Raw genomic sequence first — 17,265 nt, 5'->3', positions numbered from 1 at the left:
CCTGGAGAAGGGCATGGTGACCCGCTCCAGTGTTCTTGCCTGGAGGATTCCGTGGGCAGAGGAGCCTGGAGGGCTACAGCCCATGGGGTCGCACAGAGTGGGACACGACTGCGCGTGGGTGCACCCATACACTAGATTTGTCCAGTTGATCTGCTTGGAGGTAACGAGGCACGACCGGGACAGGCCTGTAGAGAGACCTGTGACCTCCCTTTCCTTAGAGTATTTGCTCTAGAAGTCTTGTCATTGTACACCCTTTCTCTGCCCCCTTGAAATGTCTGAAGCTTAGTCACGTTGAGGAAGATGCTCAGGTTATCTCGGCCACCGGGTGCCAGGGCAGGGGGTGGGCGGCCATCCAAGCTCGGCTCCTGGGGACCAGGGAGCCACCCGTGCGAGGATGAGCTGCCCGCAGGGGAACCTGCAAACATCACATTGGCCAGGATTCTGTTCCTCAGCAATTTCACCTACTGGTTTTAGCATTCTTCACATCTTTGGTAGACCACTGTACTCAGGACTGTCCCCAGGGGACGGTCAGTGGTGAGGTGAAGTTCTCCCAGCAGGGCTGGAGGGGAGAGGGAGAGGTCTGTGGTAAGGATATGCTGATTCCTGGGCGGTGGTGAATGGCTGGCTGTTGGTCTGGGATAAGAAAGGGGCGAGACTGGAAGACTAGTGATGAGGAGGTCTGGGGAAGAGGCATATGAGTGTGAGGGGGCTGGGCGCAAAGCAGGTAGATCTTTTGCCACCCGAGCCCACCCGAGACCCCTCCCCTCTTTTAAGGAAGTACTTGACCACGTGGTAGACAAGATGGCTTGTCCAGTAGATGACAGGGGCCTGCTTCCTCAGCCACACCAGGGTTTACACAGGGGGCCATGACCAGGGACAATGGGGGCCAGGCTGGAGGCTGGGTGGGGGCTTCCTCTCCCTGAGACTCAGCTCACTGATGACCCCTCCAAAGGCCGCCGTGTCATCATAAGAGCTGTGGGCCCTCAGTGTGACACCGTCCCTACAGAAGACAAGCCCCTCACTTGGCCAGTTGATTACATGAGACCTCTTCGAAGCAGGAGATGGAGAAATGCTTCCTCAACAGGGCAATGCCTACTCTGGATATAGACTTTCTCTGTGCCCACAGCTGCTCTGCCAGGTTACCTGATGTCTGGTTGGTCTTTCGTAGCATCACCTCCGAGCCAGAAGAGCTGTGACAGCGGGCTGTGACTGCAGGCTCCTCTGTTCTGACGCAGATCATGTCGCTGAAGCAGCCGGGCAGAGAGATCAGGATTCCCTTCAGCTAAGACGCGAGCTGGGGACGTCACCCTGCGGGGCTGAGGCTCTGTCCCCCAGCGTGCGGGGAACGCCCTGAACCGATGGCCCATATATACTACATCCAAGTAGCTAGAGGCACTGTGGGGAGGTGGGAACAGCCGCTCTCATCACTCCCGGAAACCCAAGGGAAGCACTTTTTCTTCTGGTCCCCGAACGTTTAGATCCCATTACATTGTTATCCAGGGGATGAAGTCTTGCCCCAGGAACAGTGTTCCTGTGAACTTAAACCTGTGAACCCCATCTGGTCACGTTGAGCTCTGTATTCTGATGGACCGGCAAACAAAGGAGTTACTTTCCTGGTGGGGGTAGTCGGCCCTGGTTATCCTGAGAAGTGGCGGTGCTGCTATTCAGTGACGACAGAGAGGAACATATCCGAACCCAGGGCTTTCTCTGGGGCGTCTCTGGGTGCTTATATCCTAAGGGAAAATGGAGAATGGCTAACTGTAGCAACCATCTTAACAAGAGAAAGGCGACTCCGACTCCTCAAGTCTGACAGTCCTGGTCACCCTACCAAGCGAGCGACCTGAGCCAATAGAAATGAACGTTGAGGGAGAGGAAAATCCCGCGAGAGGCGGAGGAGGAAGACGACTCTCAGCTGCATCTCTAGTCCAGGTGCTCCAGTGACTCGGCCTCACCCCTGATTTTTGTGCAGTTAGGCCCTTCTGGAGATTGAAAGAATCTGAAGAAAAAGACTTCAAATGTGCCGTGAGAGGGTCTGAGTGGTGCAAGAGGTGGACCGTACGTAGCTGTCACCTCGGATGCCCTGTGTCCCACACCATCAGCCCCCTCTGTCTGCAGCTGGAAGTGTAACAGGCAGTTCCATGCAACCTCGGGTTGATAGCATCCCAAGTCAAGTGGGCACCATGCAACTTATCCACTTCTTAAAGCAATGCTGTGCGTGCTAAGTCGCCTCAGCCGTATCCGACTCTCTGCAGCCCCCCGGACTATAGCCCTCCAGGCTCCTCTGTCCATGGGATTCTCCAGGTAAGACTACGGAGTGGGTTGCCATGCCCTTCTCCAGGGCATCTTCCTGACCCAGGGATAGAACCCGCGTCTCCTGTGGCTCCTGCCTTGCAGGCGGATTCTTTACTACTGAGCTAGAGGGGAAGTCTTTTTTAAAAGCACTTTATTTTATTTTTGGCCATGCCCTGCGGCATGTGTGGTCTTAGTTCCCCAACCAGGGATCAAACCTGTGCCCCCTGCACTGGAAGTGCAGAGTCCCAACCACCTGGGGCACCAGGAAGTCCTGCAGGAGTTGCTGTTGAGTTTTTTTCTTTTTTTTTTTTAATGACCTCAAAGTCTTTCATGCTCCTCTTTTCAAAAAGTGGCATCTCTCTGTTCCTTGTTTTCAGGTTTGGACATGTGACTTGCTTTGGCCGAAGGTAATGTTAGCCAACATATCACCAATAAAGGCCTGAAAACTCCTTGTTTGTTGTGATTTATCTTTTCAATAATTTTGTAACCTATGGTGTATAGGTTGCTGAAGCTGAAACTCCAATACTTTGGCCCCTGATGTGAAGAACGAACTCAAGGGAAAAGACCCTGATGCTGGGAAAGACTGAAGGCAGGAGGAGAAGGGGACGAGAGGATGAGATGGTTGGATGGCATCACTGGCTCGATAGATGTGAGTTTGAGTAACCTCCGGGAGTTGGTGATGAACAGGGAAGCCTGGCGTGCTGCTATCCATGGGGTCGCAAAGAGTTGGACACGACTGAGTGACTGAACTGATGGTTTATAGTCCAATATGGTCGGAAGAGTCAAATAAAAGCATCATCACCAAAAACTTAAAAGATGCGTGGATGGTGGTCTCTCCAAAACATTCATTTGATTCACCTGTCTGGCATGTACAGGACGCGTAGCCTAGATGAATCACGGCTGATGCTGATGGGCTAATGTGAACTTAGGTGTAGTTCCAATTGTAGCTGATGTGCTGGGCATGGTTAGTTTTTAGCTGAAGCAGACTGACCAACCCTCTGGAATGTGATATGCAGCTGTTGATTCAGTGAGTAGTTTAGTCTCAATACTTATGCAGACAGAGAAGCAAAAGCAACTCAACTCTATGCACCAAGGAGAGCAATACCCCTCCTCATCTCGCCTCAGCTCCGAGTTATTAATAACTCTGCTGCCCTCTGTCCATGGTCAGGAGAGCTCTAATCCTCTTGATATTGTGCATGATGTCATGCTAGTTCCTGGAGGAGGAAATGGCAACCCATTCCAGTATTCTTGCCTGGAAAATCCCATGGACAGAGGAGCCTGGCAGGCTACAGTCCATGGGGTCACAAAGAGTTGGACACAACTCAGCAACTGAGCGTGCACGCATATGCTAATTCACTAGTACGTTGATGACACTGTGCTAATGGGATCTGTTAAAGAGGAAGACGCAGCTACTTTGGATATTCTAGTGGGTCTTCGATGTGCCAGATAAGGGAAAGTAAAGATTACTCCGTGGACTGGCACAGCAGCAAGTTGGTCAGGTCCAGGGGTCTGAGCATGCCGAAACGCCCTCTAAGGGAAGAGAAGGGGTGGAAAGAGTGCTGCCTCTTGTGTCTCTACCGCCGCGGAAGAGGTGCAGCTGGGTCAGGGGCTCTTGGTATATTGGAGGCTGCAGATAGTGGTGTCACAAAACTGCATCATTAAACGTTGTTGTGTCTGTCCCAGGCTGTTAACGGGGTGCTCTTGGCTGGGAGTACCTGAGGCACTGGCTGCGGCTGTCACAGTGAACACCACAGGCTTCCGCCACCAGGACCAGTACTGTGACTGGGCTGGCCTCGAGTTTCTCATTACGATTGCAGACACACGTCAGCAAAAACCCCTCAGGGAACTTTGAGGAACGAGCTTTATTACTCACAGGTCCTGGAGGGTGCACAGCACACTGAGGACCACACAGGTTGTGGGAGAGAAAGAGAGAGAGAATGTGGGGGCTTGCCCTTGTCGTGGTCCAAGGATGGAGTCTGGGGTTGCATGGGTCACTCGTCATTGAAGCACGAGAGCAGGAGTTAGGGTTTAGTTTTCCTCCACGTTGTCAGTTTTCTAGGTTTCCCACGGTGTTCCGAAAGGGGAGCTTCTTGAGTGTGGGAGCCACAGAGTTCTTTCCGAGTCACAATCACAGCAAACGGCCTCTCCAAAGCCCCTAGTGCTCCCCCCTTTACAGTGAGTGAGCGGAGTGAGTGGACCCCAACGCCCAGCCCCAACCAAGGCCCCCTCGGCGCCAGCCTGCCGCTTCGGGGGGGCTCGCTTGACTCCCCACTCCCGGCCAACCCTGCCTTGAGCTCTTTCTTTCCCTAACCCGAGCCCTTCCCCGGTCCTAGGCTGTTTCCCTTCGCGCACTGCCCCTCCCCACTCTGCGCACATGCGTGTGCCCCCTCCAAAAGCCCCCGCCCCCCAGTGAGTACCCCCGTGGCCACAGCGGGACTGCCCCACCCCAAACCCGCTGCATCACCCCACGCCATCTGCCCCGCACTTGAACCTGGACTGTTTATTAACTTGCTCCCTGTTCCTTGCGGGCCTCCAGGGATGTGAGCCCTTCAGGGAGAGCCTGGACCCGCCCTCCCCACTGCCCCCCTGCAGGGACGGGGTGAGGTTGGAGGGTCCCATCCACGCTTGTCACACCGCTGACCATGGCCTCCCTCCCAGCTCACAGGAGCCTGGATGGGGCCGGGAGGACCAGCCCTCTGTCCCCTCTGCCCAGCGACCCACTCCTCGCCTCTGGGGCGAATCTTTCCCTTAAAGGAATTTTCCTTCTGTGACCAGGAAGTTACTGATGCAGAGCCCTTGGTGGAGGGGCCTGAGCTGGTGACCCCGCGGGACCTTAACGGCTCTCCCCCTCCTACAGGGACAGCATGGATGGCGCCCCCCACAGCGCCAGCACGGAGTCCACCTGGCCCGCTCCCCGACCCCAGGGCCCCGCCTCTGACTGCATCTGTTCTCCTTGGACCCTGGCCCACCCTGCTGCAGGGAGGCTGGCGGGGGGGGGGGGGGGTGCATCTCAGCACCCTCTGCATTTTGGGGCCCAAATCCATTCTCTTTGGTCCATGAATATCTGCCTGGATGAGAAAATTTCCATCTGGTCCTCAGCTTCCATGAGCTCCCCCTTCACTCCTGCCCCCTCCTCCCATGCTCCACACGGGGAACTCGGCAGAAACCCACCGGCCATCCCCATACTCCAAGGCTCCAACCTGCCCAGGGCCCACACTCGGAGCTCAGCCTGGGGTGGCCTGTCCCTACCCCTCCTCTGGGTGCTCCCCACGATCAGTGGGTCCATCCTACCCGAATCTCATCCCAAACGGCCTTCCCTCAGGCTCCAGCCGCTGATGTCCAGGCCTTTCCAGCTGGACCCCAGACTCCGCCTACTGTCGGCTTAGTCATCCCTCCCCCGCCCCGACCCCTACACACCTCCAGCTCTCTGGAATGAGTTCACCAAGGTTCCCCTTTGCCTCCCAGGGACTCTACCCTTCTCCAAATTCTGGGCCAGGATGGGGGTGTGGTGGAGAGCTGGGGCCACAGCTGGATCCTTCGAGGTCAGTTCCAGGAATACCAGAGCCAGTTGCCACTGGGCCCGACACACAGAGCTGAAATGTCACCTTCCCCCTCTTCTGTAAAGGACTGTGGGGGAAGTCAGACAGGTTCGTGATCACCACCTCCAGGTGAGGAAACTGAAGGGTGGAGTGAGGGGCCTTGGCCCACAGCAGACCCTCCCAAACGTCACCCTCACAGTGAGTGGTGGGCAGGAGGCGCTTGGGGACAGAGTCTGCCAGACCCCAAGAGGCTGAGAAAGCCTCTCCCAAGAGAAACCACTCCACAGCCACTTTTGAAATCAGCTTTATATTAAGCTATAAAAACCAAGAGTTTGTTCTTAAAAAAACATACAAAAGCATACTATCAAAAAATAATAATAACCTCAAACCTGCAAACTTCTACAAATGTACAAAGGCCTTTGTGAACCATTTACACAGGCCAATTTCTGGCCACAGTACCTGGAAAGAGGAGGACAAGTCCAGGAGAGCCGGCTACAAACTCAGTCACAGAGGGGCGTTCCCGCAGGCACAGGCCGGGTGGGTCACGCCTGCGTCTCAACTGCCCCAGGCCGAGGAGGGTGAGTGAACCTCTGCTTTCCTGGGGAGGATAAGGCACTCCACAGGGCAGGGGATGGGTGAAGGCTGTGGTAGGCAAAATAATGTCCAGCCCACAAAGATGCTCATATCCTAATCCTTGGGCCTCTGACTGTTAGTTTCCAAGGCAGAGGAAATAAGGTTGTCAGGTGGAATTAATAATTAGCTGACCTCAACATCAGAAGACAATCCTGGAGTGCCTGGGTAGGTCAAAGGTCATTGTCTGGTGGGTTAAAGGTCACCACCAGAGGCCTTAAACCGGAAGAGAGAGTTAGGAGGGGAGTGCTGAGATGCAAAAAGGATTTGAGAGGCCGTTGCAGGTTTTGGAAATGGAAGGGGGCCACCAGCCAAAAAATATGGGAGGCTGGCCTCTAAAAACTGGAAAAAGCAAGGAACTTCGCCGCCAGAGCTTCCAGAGGAACCGTCTGGCTCAGCCCACCAGACCCACGTCAGACTGCTGACCTCCAGAACTGAAAGCAAGTTCTCGTTTTAGGCTCCCAGGCTGTGGAAGTTTGTTAGATTGGCAACAGGGAACTGACCCAGAGGCCAAGGGGTCAGAGGTCAAGATGGCCCTGCTCCGACCTCAGCCTGACCTCCAGGGACGACCCACAGATGCATCCCTGGGTCGGCCCCTTGTCGAGGGAGGCAGAGCCCAAGAAAACCCAGCAGGTCCTGGCCCTCCCAGGCCAATCCTCAGGGGACACCGAGGGGTATGAGAGAGGGGTCAGGGCCTCGGACACTGGCTTTGCCCCACTTGCCCTGTCCTCCCAGAGGCCCTTTTCCAGTCCCCCCCGCCTTCCCAGACAGGAGCTCATCTTCCCCTTTCTCCTCCTCCAGCTCTTCCTTCTGCTCCATTCACAGGCTGAGGCGGCTCGACGCAGCCCTGGACCAGAGCAGGCAGGAGGGGTGAGGCTCGGGCCTGCTCAGGAGCTGGGGAGGCTGGAGACCCAGCCTGAGCAGGGCGGTCCTCAGGCAGGTGGGGCAGGATCTCGTGGACAGGCAGTGATCCCGGAGCTGGGTCCCAGAGCCACACACCCTCCTGACCCCTCCTTCAGGGCATGCAAGCTCCACTCTCATTCACAGAGCTTCCCCCAACGGCTCCTGCCCCACAGGAGGGGTCATCAGGACACAGCTGTTCCAGTTCCAGTGGCTCAGGGGCCCACTCCTCGGCCAGGCCTGGGCAGCAGCAGCAGCAGAACGCACGACACCCAGAGGGGCTGCATGGGGCTCTAACGCTGGTGCCTGTCTGACGGCCCCCAAACGGAGTGGTGTCCCGTGCTCGCCAGGTGCTCCTAAGGAGGTCAGTCCATGGGAAAAGATAATCAACCTTTATAAGCGAAAATAGAGCCTTGGAGGGCTCGTGTGCCCCCGTGTTGATGTCTAGAATGCTCCGGATGCTCTTGGCGTCGCTGCTGGACAGGTTCCCTTTGATGGCCAGGATGGCACTCAGGTGGCCCTTGCTGGTAAAGACAGGGTCCCGTCAGTCTGGCCCGCTCACCAACACCCCTGCTCACACCCCTTCCCAGCTCCCCAGACTCCTGGCCGGAGCCACAGGGCCCAGCAGCCAACCCCTGCCCACGAGGGCGCCTCGTTCTGCTTAGACCACTGTGCTCGGACAGCACCTGCCGCAGTGGCGCCAGAGGGTGCCAAGCTCCTGCCCAGTCCGGCCTTTGCACTGGCTGTTCCTCCCAGAATGCTCGTCCCCAGGCCCTTGAGGTAACCAGCTCCTTCTCACCCCTTAGCAATTAGCTAACATGTTACCTCCCCGTCAAGAAGCCGCCTGCCAGTGCAGGAGACATGGGTTCCACCCCTGATCTGGGAATATCCCAAATACCACCGAGCAGCTAAGCCCATGGACCAGAGCTATTGAGCCTGTGCTCATGAGCCCTCAAGCTCTCAAGCCCCCGCTCCGCAATGAGAGAAGTTACTACCATGAGAAGCCCGGGCACTGCAACTTGAGAGCAGTCCCCACTTGCTGCAACTAGAGAAAAGCTCACGCAGCAGCAAACACCCAGCACAGCCAAAAGTAAACAGTAAAATTTAGAACAAGTCACCTCCCCAGAGAGGATTTTCCAGCTCTAAAGTCAGCACCTCCCGCCATTCACAACCTTGGTTAAACAATCTTTAAAACTTGCTAATAGTACTCCTTTGCCGGATGACCTCATCATTGCTAACCCTCATCTGACTGTCTGTCAGAAGGCCTGGTGTGCCTTGTACCTCCTTGCATCCTGGTGCCTAAACAGAGCCGGTAGCTAGTAGGAGACCACTTGATAACTGTTGGCAGGCTGGGTGGATACAAGGATCCGTGAATGGATAGATGGATAGGGGGGCAGGTGGATGACTAGATGGGTGGATGGATGGATAGATGGAAGGACAGACAGATGGGTAGATGAGTGCCTGACCAGATGGCTGGATAGCTAGATGGGCATCCAGATGGGTAAGCAAGGGCCTGTATGATGGGTAGATGGACGGGTGAGTCTGTAACTGGATGGGCGGCTGAACAGGTGGACCAGATCAGCCAGCAGCTGGACCAGGCTATGCTGGGACAGGCCGACCACACCAGAGGCCTCAACCCACAGAGACCGCTGCCCTGGCTCACCAGATCCTCAGACAGTCAGGGACTGAGTCTCCACTCTAGAACAGAGGCCCCAGGACACATCTCAAGCCTCGGAGGACCCCTAGGCTGACCGGCAGACTGCAGCTTCACTACGGACATGCCACGGCCTCCAGCAGGTCTCTGGTCCCTCTGGTCTTGGATCCCCCTCTGAAGGAAAGGCTCATGCGGTGTGGAGCTGGATGCCTGGCTTTGATGTCTCGGCTCTACGACTGACCAGAGCGTTACCCTGGAAACATTCCTCACATCCCCCAGGTCTCATCTGGACGACGGGGATGAAGAGTGTGAGCCCCAGCAGGCGGCAGCGAAGACCGAGTGAACAGCCGCTGTAACGATCTGGGCACAGTGGCCAGTAATCTTCTGCGCTCTGTCCACCCTCAGGGATTCACTCTGCACCCCCCTCAAGGCTCCGACCGCAGCGGGGAACCACAGGACCACGCTGCCTTCCCTGGGTCCTGGAGGCCCCGGCTCTCACCTGAAGTCAGGGTACAAGGCGGCGTACGTGGCCACCTCGATCTTGATGGCACTGGGGTCTTGCAGGCGAATGATCTCGGCAAGCGTGGGGAGGGCGTGGTGCAGCCAGGTGGCTCGGGAGCCCTGCGGGCACAGGCTTGTTGAGAGAGGCTGGCCTTGCCCGGAAGCGCGCCCGGGGGCCCAGAGAGGCTCAGGTCAGACCTCATCAGGTTTGGAGAGGCCCAGAGGGGCTGTTCTAGCCTGTGAAGAGCTTGGAGCAGGAGGGCAGCCCACCGCCATGGGAGGGTTGGGGGGGTGGATGGGGGCTTACGCTCTGGGTGCAGAACTGCTGGATGTGCTGGGCGTTGGCCTGGATGAGCCTTGCGAGCTGCTGCTGCTGCTCCGCCGTCTTGAGGACCAGGCACCGCTTGCAGAGGCGGGTGATGTACTCCTTCACCAGGTGCAGGTGGACCGCCTCCAGCAGCTCCTGGGTGGGCGAGCGGGCAGGGCCATGGGAACCCACCACCTCCCTGAAGGCCGGGGTCCAGGGAGGGGCGGATGCCAGAGCGAAAAAGCGCATCCGGGTGTGCCCACACACACGCCTGCCTGCGTGTCCTCCCACCTGCAGCCCAGCACCCCCTCACCTCTCGGAAGCAGTCCTGCAGCTCTGAGAACTCAGGCATCCTCTCGGCCACGGCGGAGATGATTTCCTCCAGGGTCTGCTTGGTGGCAGCCCAGCGGGTCTGCGTGAACCTCTTGAACAGCGGCTGCGAGAGAGGGTCAGGCTGTGTGGCCACACCCGGCAGAGGAAGGGCCTGCCCAGTAGACTCGCACGCACAGACACACACGGGGCCGGGACAGGGGTCGGTTATATTAAAGACTCCCCGGGCGCTCCAGCAGGAAGTGGAGGCCAGGTCTTCTTGCATCTGTAAGGCCGACCCACAGGGACTGCCATCTGCCTGCCCTGAGGCCTTCTCCACCACCTCCCTCCTTAAATAAATAAATTCCTGCATAAACACAGCCCAGTGCTTGGCTGGGCCTATGATGATGATGACCCTGCCAAGTCATCCAGGGTCACCGCCTGGCCTTTCGCAGCTGTGGGGCACTGGGGTGAAGGGGGCCTCCACCGGAGCGGGGCAGGCAGGGAGTGCCCCCTCTCCCTCCCCTAGGAACCCCGCTTCCTCCTGCGGTACAGGCACTAGGGTCTCTGGCAATGCCCTGGCCCCTGCAGATGTGGTGGGAGCCGCCAGAGGCTCTGAGTGTCCTGGCTGGGAGGCAGGGTCCTGCAGGAGGACCTAGGGCCATCAGGGGAAACTACAGGCAAACTTGAGGACTAGGTGGAGTCCAAACAGGGAGGGGCACTGAGGCTTCTCGTCCGCACCCCAGGGCCCTAAGCGGCCCTCTGAGGCCAAGCCCGAGGATGAAGAGGGGAGTCAAGTCAAGGGCAAGTCATGTCCCCATCACGGGGGCCAACAGCCTCCCTGCAGCTGCCCCATGCCGAGCCTCCTCGAGCCAGGTCTTCGTTACTGCCAACCACCCCTGACCCAACACTTCCTGGCCCTCCCCCATTGCCCCCAGCATTAGACTCAACACGTGCCAGGGGGCAGGAGGCTGGACTACCTTCAGGTCCCTAAACAGGCTCTGGAGCAGGGTATCAAAGCCTCGGCCCTTTAGCTCATTCAGGGGGCTCAGCAGGGAGCTCTGGAGATCAGGTGGTGTCTGCCACCTCTGCTCCACAGACGTCCTGGAAGCACAGGAGGCAGGGAGGTCACGACAGCCACGCCCAGCCTGCAGCCCTCAACCAAGAGATCCCAGGAGCCCCAGGAAAATCTCCCTAAACCATCGCTCTAGAACCTTCCCTGGCTCCCCTGTCTCAGTGGGAGCAAGGACCAAGGCACTCCATCCAGGCTCCCAGGTGGGACCCAGCCTTCCCACCTAACACCCGCCTAACACCACATCCTGTTCTAACTGAGGACAAGTGGCTCAGCCTCTCCATAGTCAGGGTGCTCACGGTTCAATGGACACAGTCAGTGTATCTACTTAACAAGGTTGCTGACAGGATAAATGAAACCCTGTGCGAGAGCGCCTGACCCGCCAGCACTAGACAAATGCTTGCTGTTGCCCTGTAAGCCCGGGCATTTCCTCTCCACCCTGCTCATTTTAATTCAGCATCCCTGCTTAGGCTGCTCCTCCTCCCCCATCCCAGGCACCTCCCCCCGGCCCGGCCCTCCCCACCCGCCGGCTTCCTGGCCCCTTCCCCCCACCCCCCCCCCCCCCCCCGCCGCCGCCCCCAACCAACACAGGCAGGCAGCCACAGTGACTCCCCCCACTGCCCAGCGCCCTTACCGGAAAGGGAGGCAGTTGTTGATGTTAGCGATGACATTGGCCCTGTAATTTCGCAGCTGTCTGCATCGCTCCAGAAACTCATCAAAGGCGCGCTGGTAGCTGGTGGAAGGGAAAGGGCACACGTAGGAGCAGCACAAACACTGGGACAAGGGCAGCCTCGCCGCTGCCCGGCCAGCCTCCCGCTCCACACGCGGGCCCCCGCGGCACATTGCGGGCGCAGTAGGCATCCCGGAACTGGCTTCACACCTTCAGCCCGGCGGGGCCAGGGCCCCTGCAGAACTCCTGGAGAGGGCGCTGCAGAGCTCCAGGCCCCTCTAGAGCTGCAGGCAGAAGTGGGCAGGCGGGCAGCCAAGAGAACTCGGGGCGCTGACCGGGGGCATCACCTGAAGGGGGGCCAGGGCCTCGGTCCCTTGGGGGGCATCTTTGCAGTTGGAGGCTGCACTTCCGGGGCTTTGCTGAGCGGGGTTGGGGGGGGGTGTCATATGACCTGAGGCTCTCAGTGCCCTGGTGGGTGGTGCAGGGGGACAAGGACTCCTGCTCATAATAACAGACACCCTAGTGGCCAGGAGAGGGCGCTGGTCTAGCTAAGACCCCCACCTGGGGCCCAAGGGAGGGGCTGGGGCTCTGAGAGAGGGGGTGGCAGGGACCCCTCAGCCCCTAGCCCCACGCTGGGGATGCATGCCCATCACTTACCTCCTGAGGAACCTGGCCAGCTCTTCCAACAGCAAAGGCTTTATCTGCGTGCCCAGGTCCAGGGTGATGTTCTCGGCCTTGGCCTGTGTCTGGGAGATGATCTGCAGGGGTCGGGGTCGGGGGTGAAACTGAGCAGAAGCCCACCTGCTCTAGGGCTGGGGCAGGGGTGGGCACTGGTAAGACATGGAGCAAGGGGGTGTGTGCTCAGTGGTACGCACAACTGCACACACGGATGAGGCCAGTGCGGGCAGGGCAGCAGGTGCTACCTGGATGATGTCGATGGCCAGCTCACTGTGGCAGCAGCCGTCCAGCCTCTGTGGGGCCTCATCCTTGGTCCAGCGCTCCAACTCCAGCTCCAGAGCTCGGGCCATCAGCTCCCTCACACTGGCCTGGCGGGGAGGATGGGCCCACTCAGGGTAGCGCAAAGCCCACGGGGGCATCCCTGCCAGGCTCCCTGCCCACCCATACTGTCTGCCCGCGCCCCCTCAGCCCCGCTCAGCACCGGCCCTGGACTCACCACCTCGCTGGAGAGGAACGTGTCCTCTAGCAGTCGGATCTGGGTCTTGGGCAGGAGGGTCCCCAGTCTGACTCCCTGCAGCTCAGGCGACAGCTTGGGGCTATTGAGGATGTCGCTGTGGGCAGAGGGGCTGGCGTGAGGAAAACCAGCGCCGTGCCACCCCCACCCCGGCCAGAGCCCTGCACAGGTTCAGTTGCCTTCCCTCCAGTGCCTCCCACCCCTGCCTCTCCATCTCAGTTAGATCCAGGCCCCGAACCCCGGATCACCCTGCCTCCGTTCACTCTCTCCCGCATCCACTCTTACTCCAGGTTATGCTCCCGAAACCCATCAGCCTCGAGCCTCCCGGCCAGAGGCACCCCGTGGCCCAGCCCCCATCTCCTGCCTGGCACACCGAAGGACCCTCCTCCCGGGCTCCCTGCCTTGCCTCCAGCAGTCCCCCCTCCCCCTGCTGCAGCAGAACCACATTTCCAGTCTGCTGGCCCTGCTCCGAGGGCTCCCCCTCCCCTTCTCACCCTCTGTCTCCTTCCCACCATCCCCCACCGTGCTCCCACTGCATCCCACCAGCCCTGCCCTGCCTTCCCCTCAGACAGGCTCTGCTGCCCCCAGAGGAGGGCCAGTCCCAGCAGGAGGGGCTGTCTTCCCCTCCCTGACCTCACCCTGGACGGAGGCATATCCACCCATCCTTGTGGCGCTTCCACTGGGTCCCAGAGCCCCCAGGGGACTGCCCAGCCCTGGCACTTCCTTAGGGCCTTTGTCTGCCCGGAGGCTCAAGAATAGCCTTTTCTGCCCCCCGCCACCACCCCCTCTCCACCCAGGCTGGATGCGCTGTGTCCCTTTGCTCCCCAGACTTCTGGCGACACAGGCCTCCACGGACCCACCCTGGTCTCCCCCTCTCAGGGCTCAGCATCAGGCTGCACTGACCCCAGGGGGCCCCAGGTTAAAGCCCCAGAGGTCACCGGGACAGGAAGGTGGAGGGGCAGAGGGGACAGGCCCGGCACTTCCTGGTGAGTCAGGACCAACAAGAAGGAACCCGCTCTGGTATCCCCTGCCCTGGGCCAGCTTCCCTGCCCTCCTTGACTCCTCACCCACCACCCTCACCTGGTCCCTCCTTGGGCCCCTGCTGGAGGCTGATCCACCAGCACCAACCGAGACCACTGACATCCCTGAGAGCCTCAGACATCGCTCACACGGTCTACATCTCCAGGCTTCCTGCAGGCTTTATGCTACAGGCCGGGGCCAGCCCCTACCAGAACCCCTGAATCGATCCACACTGCAGTTTAAGTCTCTCCCCACCCAGCTTGTACGAATGACAGACATGCTCGTTGCAGTAAAATAAGGGAAAAAAGAAGAAAAAAGAGGTGTCGTGCTGTTTTTTTCCTCCAGTTCTTTACCTGTTCCTGATCTGCCATCTGTAACTAAGTTTCTTTATCAAAAGATTAAACCTCATTTGAGAATTACATGCTGCACCTATAGTCCCCTCAAAACATGCTGTATCCGGGGCTCAACTTCACAGCACCCTCTCTGCAAACCACTTCTTCGAGTTTTTCTCTCCTCTGCATTATAGAAAGAACGTCTCACTACAGCCCACAAAAGACAACGGACCCAACGACTGGGCTAGCAGACTACCAGACCCAAATTACCGGGCTACCCAATGCCAGCCTGATGATTGTTTCTGAAAAAGCGTGAGGAGAAGCACGCAGGATCCTTACGCCTCTGTTCATCTCCAACCACACACTGCGAGCCCCCAGCTATAGGATCCCCTAGGTTCCTCATGGAGCCAGGGACAGAGTTCTGGAGGCAGGAGCCTGCTGTGTTCTTGCCTCTGTCTCCGGATTTTCTTATGCAGCTTCGGTGGGCAGAGAAAGCCAAGATACTGGCAGCAACATGCTCAGGGATGCATGGGGTCTGGGTATATCAGGGGATGCCCGGATCTGAATCCAGTTGGTACCGGGGATTCTCCACGGCACCAACAGGCATCGTCCAAACTGGGAGCTCCAGGCCTCGGTGGCCAGAACTCAGCTCTGCCACTGGGGGACACCCTGCACAGTGGGGATTTCCCCAACAGGCCCAGTGCTCCCCATCCCGCCTGGGAGTGCTCCCTCGGCCTGCTTTGAACCACACTGCTCCCAGAAGGCCTCCCAGCTCAGCCTTGGGCCATGCAGGGCTGCTCCCTTTGCTGGGAACACCACCCCGCCTCTCCCTCTCCCGGCCTGTCCTTCCCAACCCCACCCCCCGCTAAATCCCTTACTTCTGTTAGACTGTCAGCGGCCCCGGACCAGGGCCAATGCCTCCTGCGGCAGGTAGAATCCTGAACCTTCTCCTCCGAGCTCGCTTCCTGGGCTGACTTAGGCAAGGTCAGGGCTCCTGCTCCTGGCCACAGCCCTTCCTGACTCTTGATCACAGGCGGCTTCACCCCCTAACCCAGACTGGAGACTCAGGAAAGAAAGATGAGGTCCTAGCCCCCATTCTCTGTGCCTCAGTTTCCCCAACTGTGGGATGCAGCTAAGGCCAGAGAGACTAAGGATTCCCGGGGCAAAGCAGACCCAGCGGAGGCCCTGCCCCTTTGATTCCAGGCCCGCCTGGGCCGTTCTCCCAGCGGACTCCCTGCACTTGGTGACACCCAGGCCCTGCCCGCCTGGGGAACGCCTGCCTGGCACCCCGCGCCCGAGCTCACTTGGGGTAGAGGTTCTGCACCCAGAGCAGCAGCATGGAGGTGTCTCGCGGGCACAGCTCCAACTGCGTCAGGGCCGCCAGCTGGGCCGCGAATTCCGCGTGGTAGCTCTCGGCGTAGGCGGCCACCACGCGGAAGTCGGCGGGGGAGAGCGGCTTGAGGCGCTCCACCACGGCCTCCAGGTCCTCCTTCATGGTGCGGCCCATGTGCAGGAAGGCGCGCTCGGCCTCCGTGCGGCCCTCGGCGTCCGCGGCCGGCCGCCGGCTCAGGCGCTCCGCGGCCGCCTGCGCCACGCCGTCCCGCCACAGCTGCAGCCAGCCTCGGGGCCGCGTGGCCGCCAGCCCCGGGCTCCCCGGGGGCCCCGCCGCCGCCGCCGCCGCGCGGTCCTGGCGCTCCTGCTCGGCCAGCACGGCCAGCGCCTGGCGCAGCCGCTCGGGCGCCGCTTCCAGCGGCCGGCGCAGCAGCCCTAGCACCTGGTCGCGCAGCAGCGCGTACAGCGCCTCCACCTCGCTCTGGCGCCGCACCAGCTCCTCCTCGCTCGCGAGGCCCGCCGCCGCGGCCTCCTGCAGCTCCAGCTCCAGCGCCAGCAGCGGCCCCGCCGCCTCCAGCCGCCCGCGCTCCAGGTCGGCCTTGAGCTCCTCCACTGCGGCCAGAACACGGCGTTAGCGCGGCCTGGGGTTCTGAGACCCGCTCCCCGCCCGGGTCACCTCCCAGGGGCCGAGACCCCCAAAACATGCAGGGTGTCCCAGCCCGGGCAGGGGACACCAGGCTCAGATCCTGAGCTCAGGGGGCAGCAGATGAAAGCAGGAACGGGAGGCCCTTCGACGCCCACTTGCCCTGCCCCCTCTGTCCGGGCTGATTGGGGCATCCACTCCAGTGAGCCCCCATCCTACATAGATCCTGCCCGCCTGGGGAAGGGGCTCCCGCCTACCTGTGGGCAGCTGGGCAGGCGGCCGCGGACTGGACTCAGGCTCACCCTCAGTCTCTGCTAAGCTGGGCTGACCCTTCTTCTTCCTCCCTTTGGTGAAGAAGTTGGTGACCCGGTCTTTCCAATTCTGCTTCTTCCTGCCGGCCTCTTTGTTCCTGTCTGGGGCCACCTCCCCGGGGACCCTGAGGGTGGGGGCAGAGCTCGGCTGCTGGTCCATTGCACAGAGTGAGAACCGAGGTCCAGAACAGTCACAGGGCGCTAGGGGCTAGGCTGAGGCAGGAATCCGCCCCAGCCCCATCCTCCGTTCTGCTCGGCTCTTCTCTCGACTCCTGAGGCTTGGGGTCCCAGAGGAACGCGATGAGCAGAAACAGGGCTACTCCCACTGGGACCACGAGGCAGGCAAGGCCAGACACCAATTATGACCTTGGGGGGCTCAGGTCTACAGAAACCACAGTGCCCCCTCAAGCCCTTCCCAGGTTGGAGGGACAAGTGGCCCAAGGAGGCACAAGCCTATCTGAGGTCACACAGCAGCTCAGACAGGAAACTTGAGCTTTGAAGCTCCACCGCACACTTCCTGCTCCCCAAGTGGGGTGAGGCCAGCACCACAGAAGCTTCCAT

General features: G+C 59.7%; 1 protein-coding gene across 1 annotated transcript; it reads right to left on the bottom strand.

Moving 5' to 3' along the window:
- Positions 1-6,122: 6,122 nt before the first annotated feature.
- On the bottom strand, positions 6,123-16,962 carry LOC138423590 (tumor necrosis factor alpha-induced protein 2-like). Its single transcript, XM_069559668.2, has 11 exons — positions 16,651-16,962; positions 15,723-16,362; positions 13,049-13,163; positions 12,798-12,920; positions 12,532-12,632; positions 11,839-11,937; positions 11,113-11,236; positions 10,137-10,259; positions 9,824-9,979; positions 9,515-9,636; positions 6,123-7,885 (listed from the first exon to the last, which is right to left on the bottom strand). Exons 1-11 carry the CDS (start codon positions 16,862-16,864, stop codon positions 7,477-7,479), a joined length of 2,226 nt encoding a protein of 741 aa, XP_069415769.1. The 5' UTR covers positions 16,865-16,962; the 3' UTR covers positions 6,123-7,476.
- Between the last annotated feature and the right edge of the window lie 303 nt (positions 16,963-17,265).

This window comes from Ovis canadensis, chromosome 18, assembly GCF_042477335.2.
Source record: "Ovis canadensis isolate MfBH-ARS-UI-01 breed Bighorn chromosome 18, ARS-UI_OviCan_v2, whole genome shotgun sequence".
Taxonomy (NCBI): domain Eukaryota; kingdom Metazoa; phylum Chordata; class Mammalia; order Artiodactyla; family Bovidae; genus Ovis; species Ovis canadensis.
This window is presented reverse-complemented; position numbering and strand designations above follow the sequence as displayed.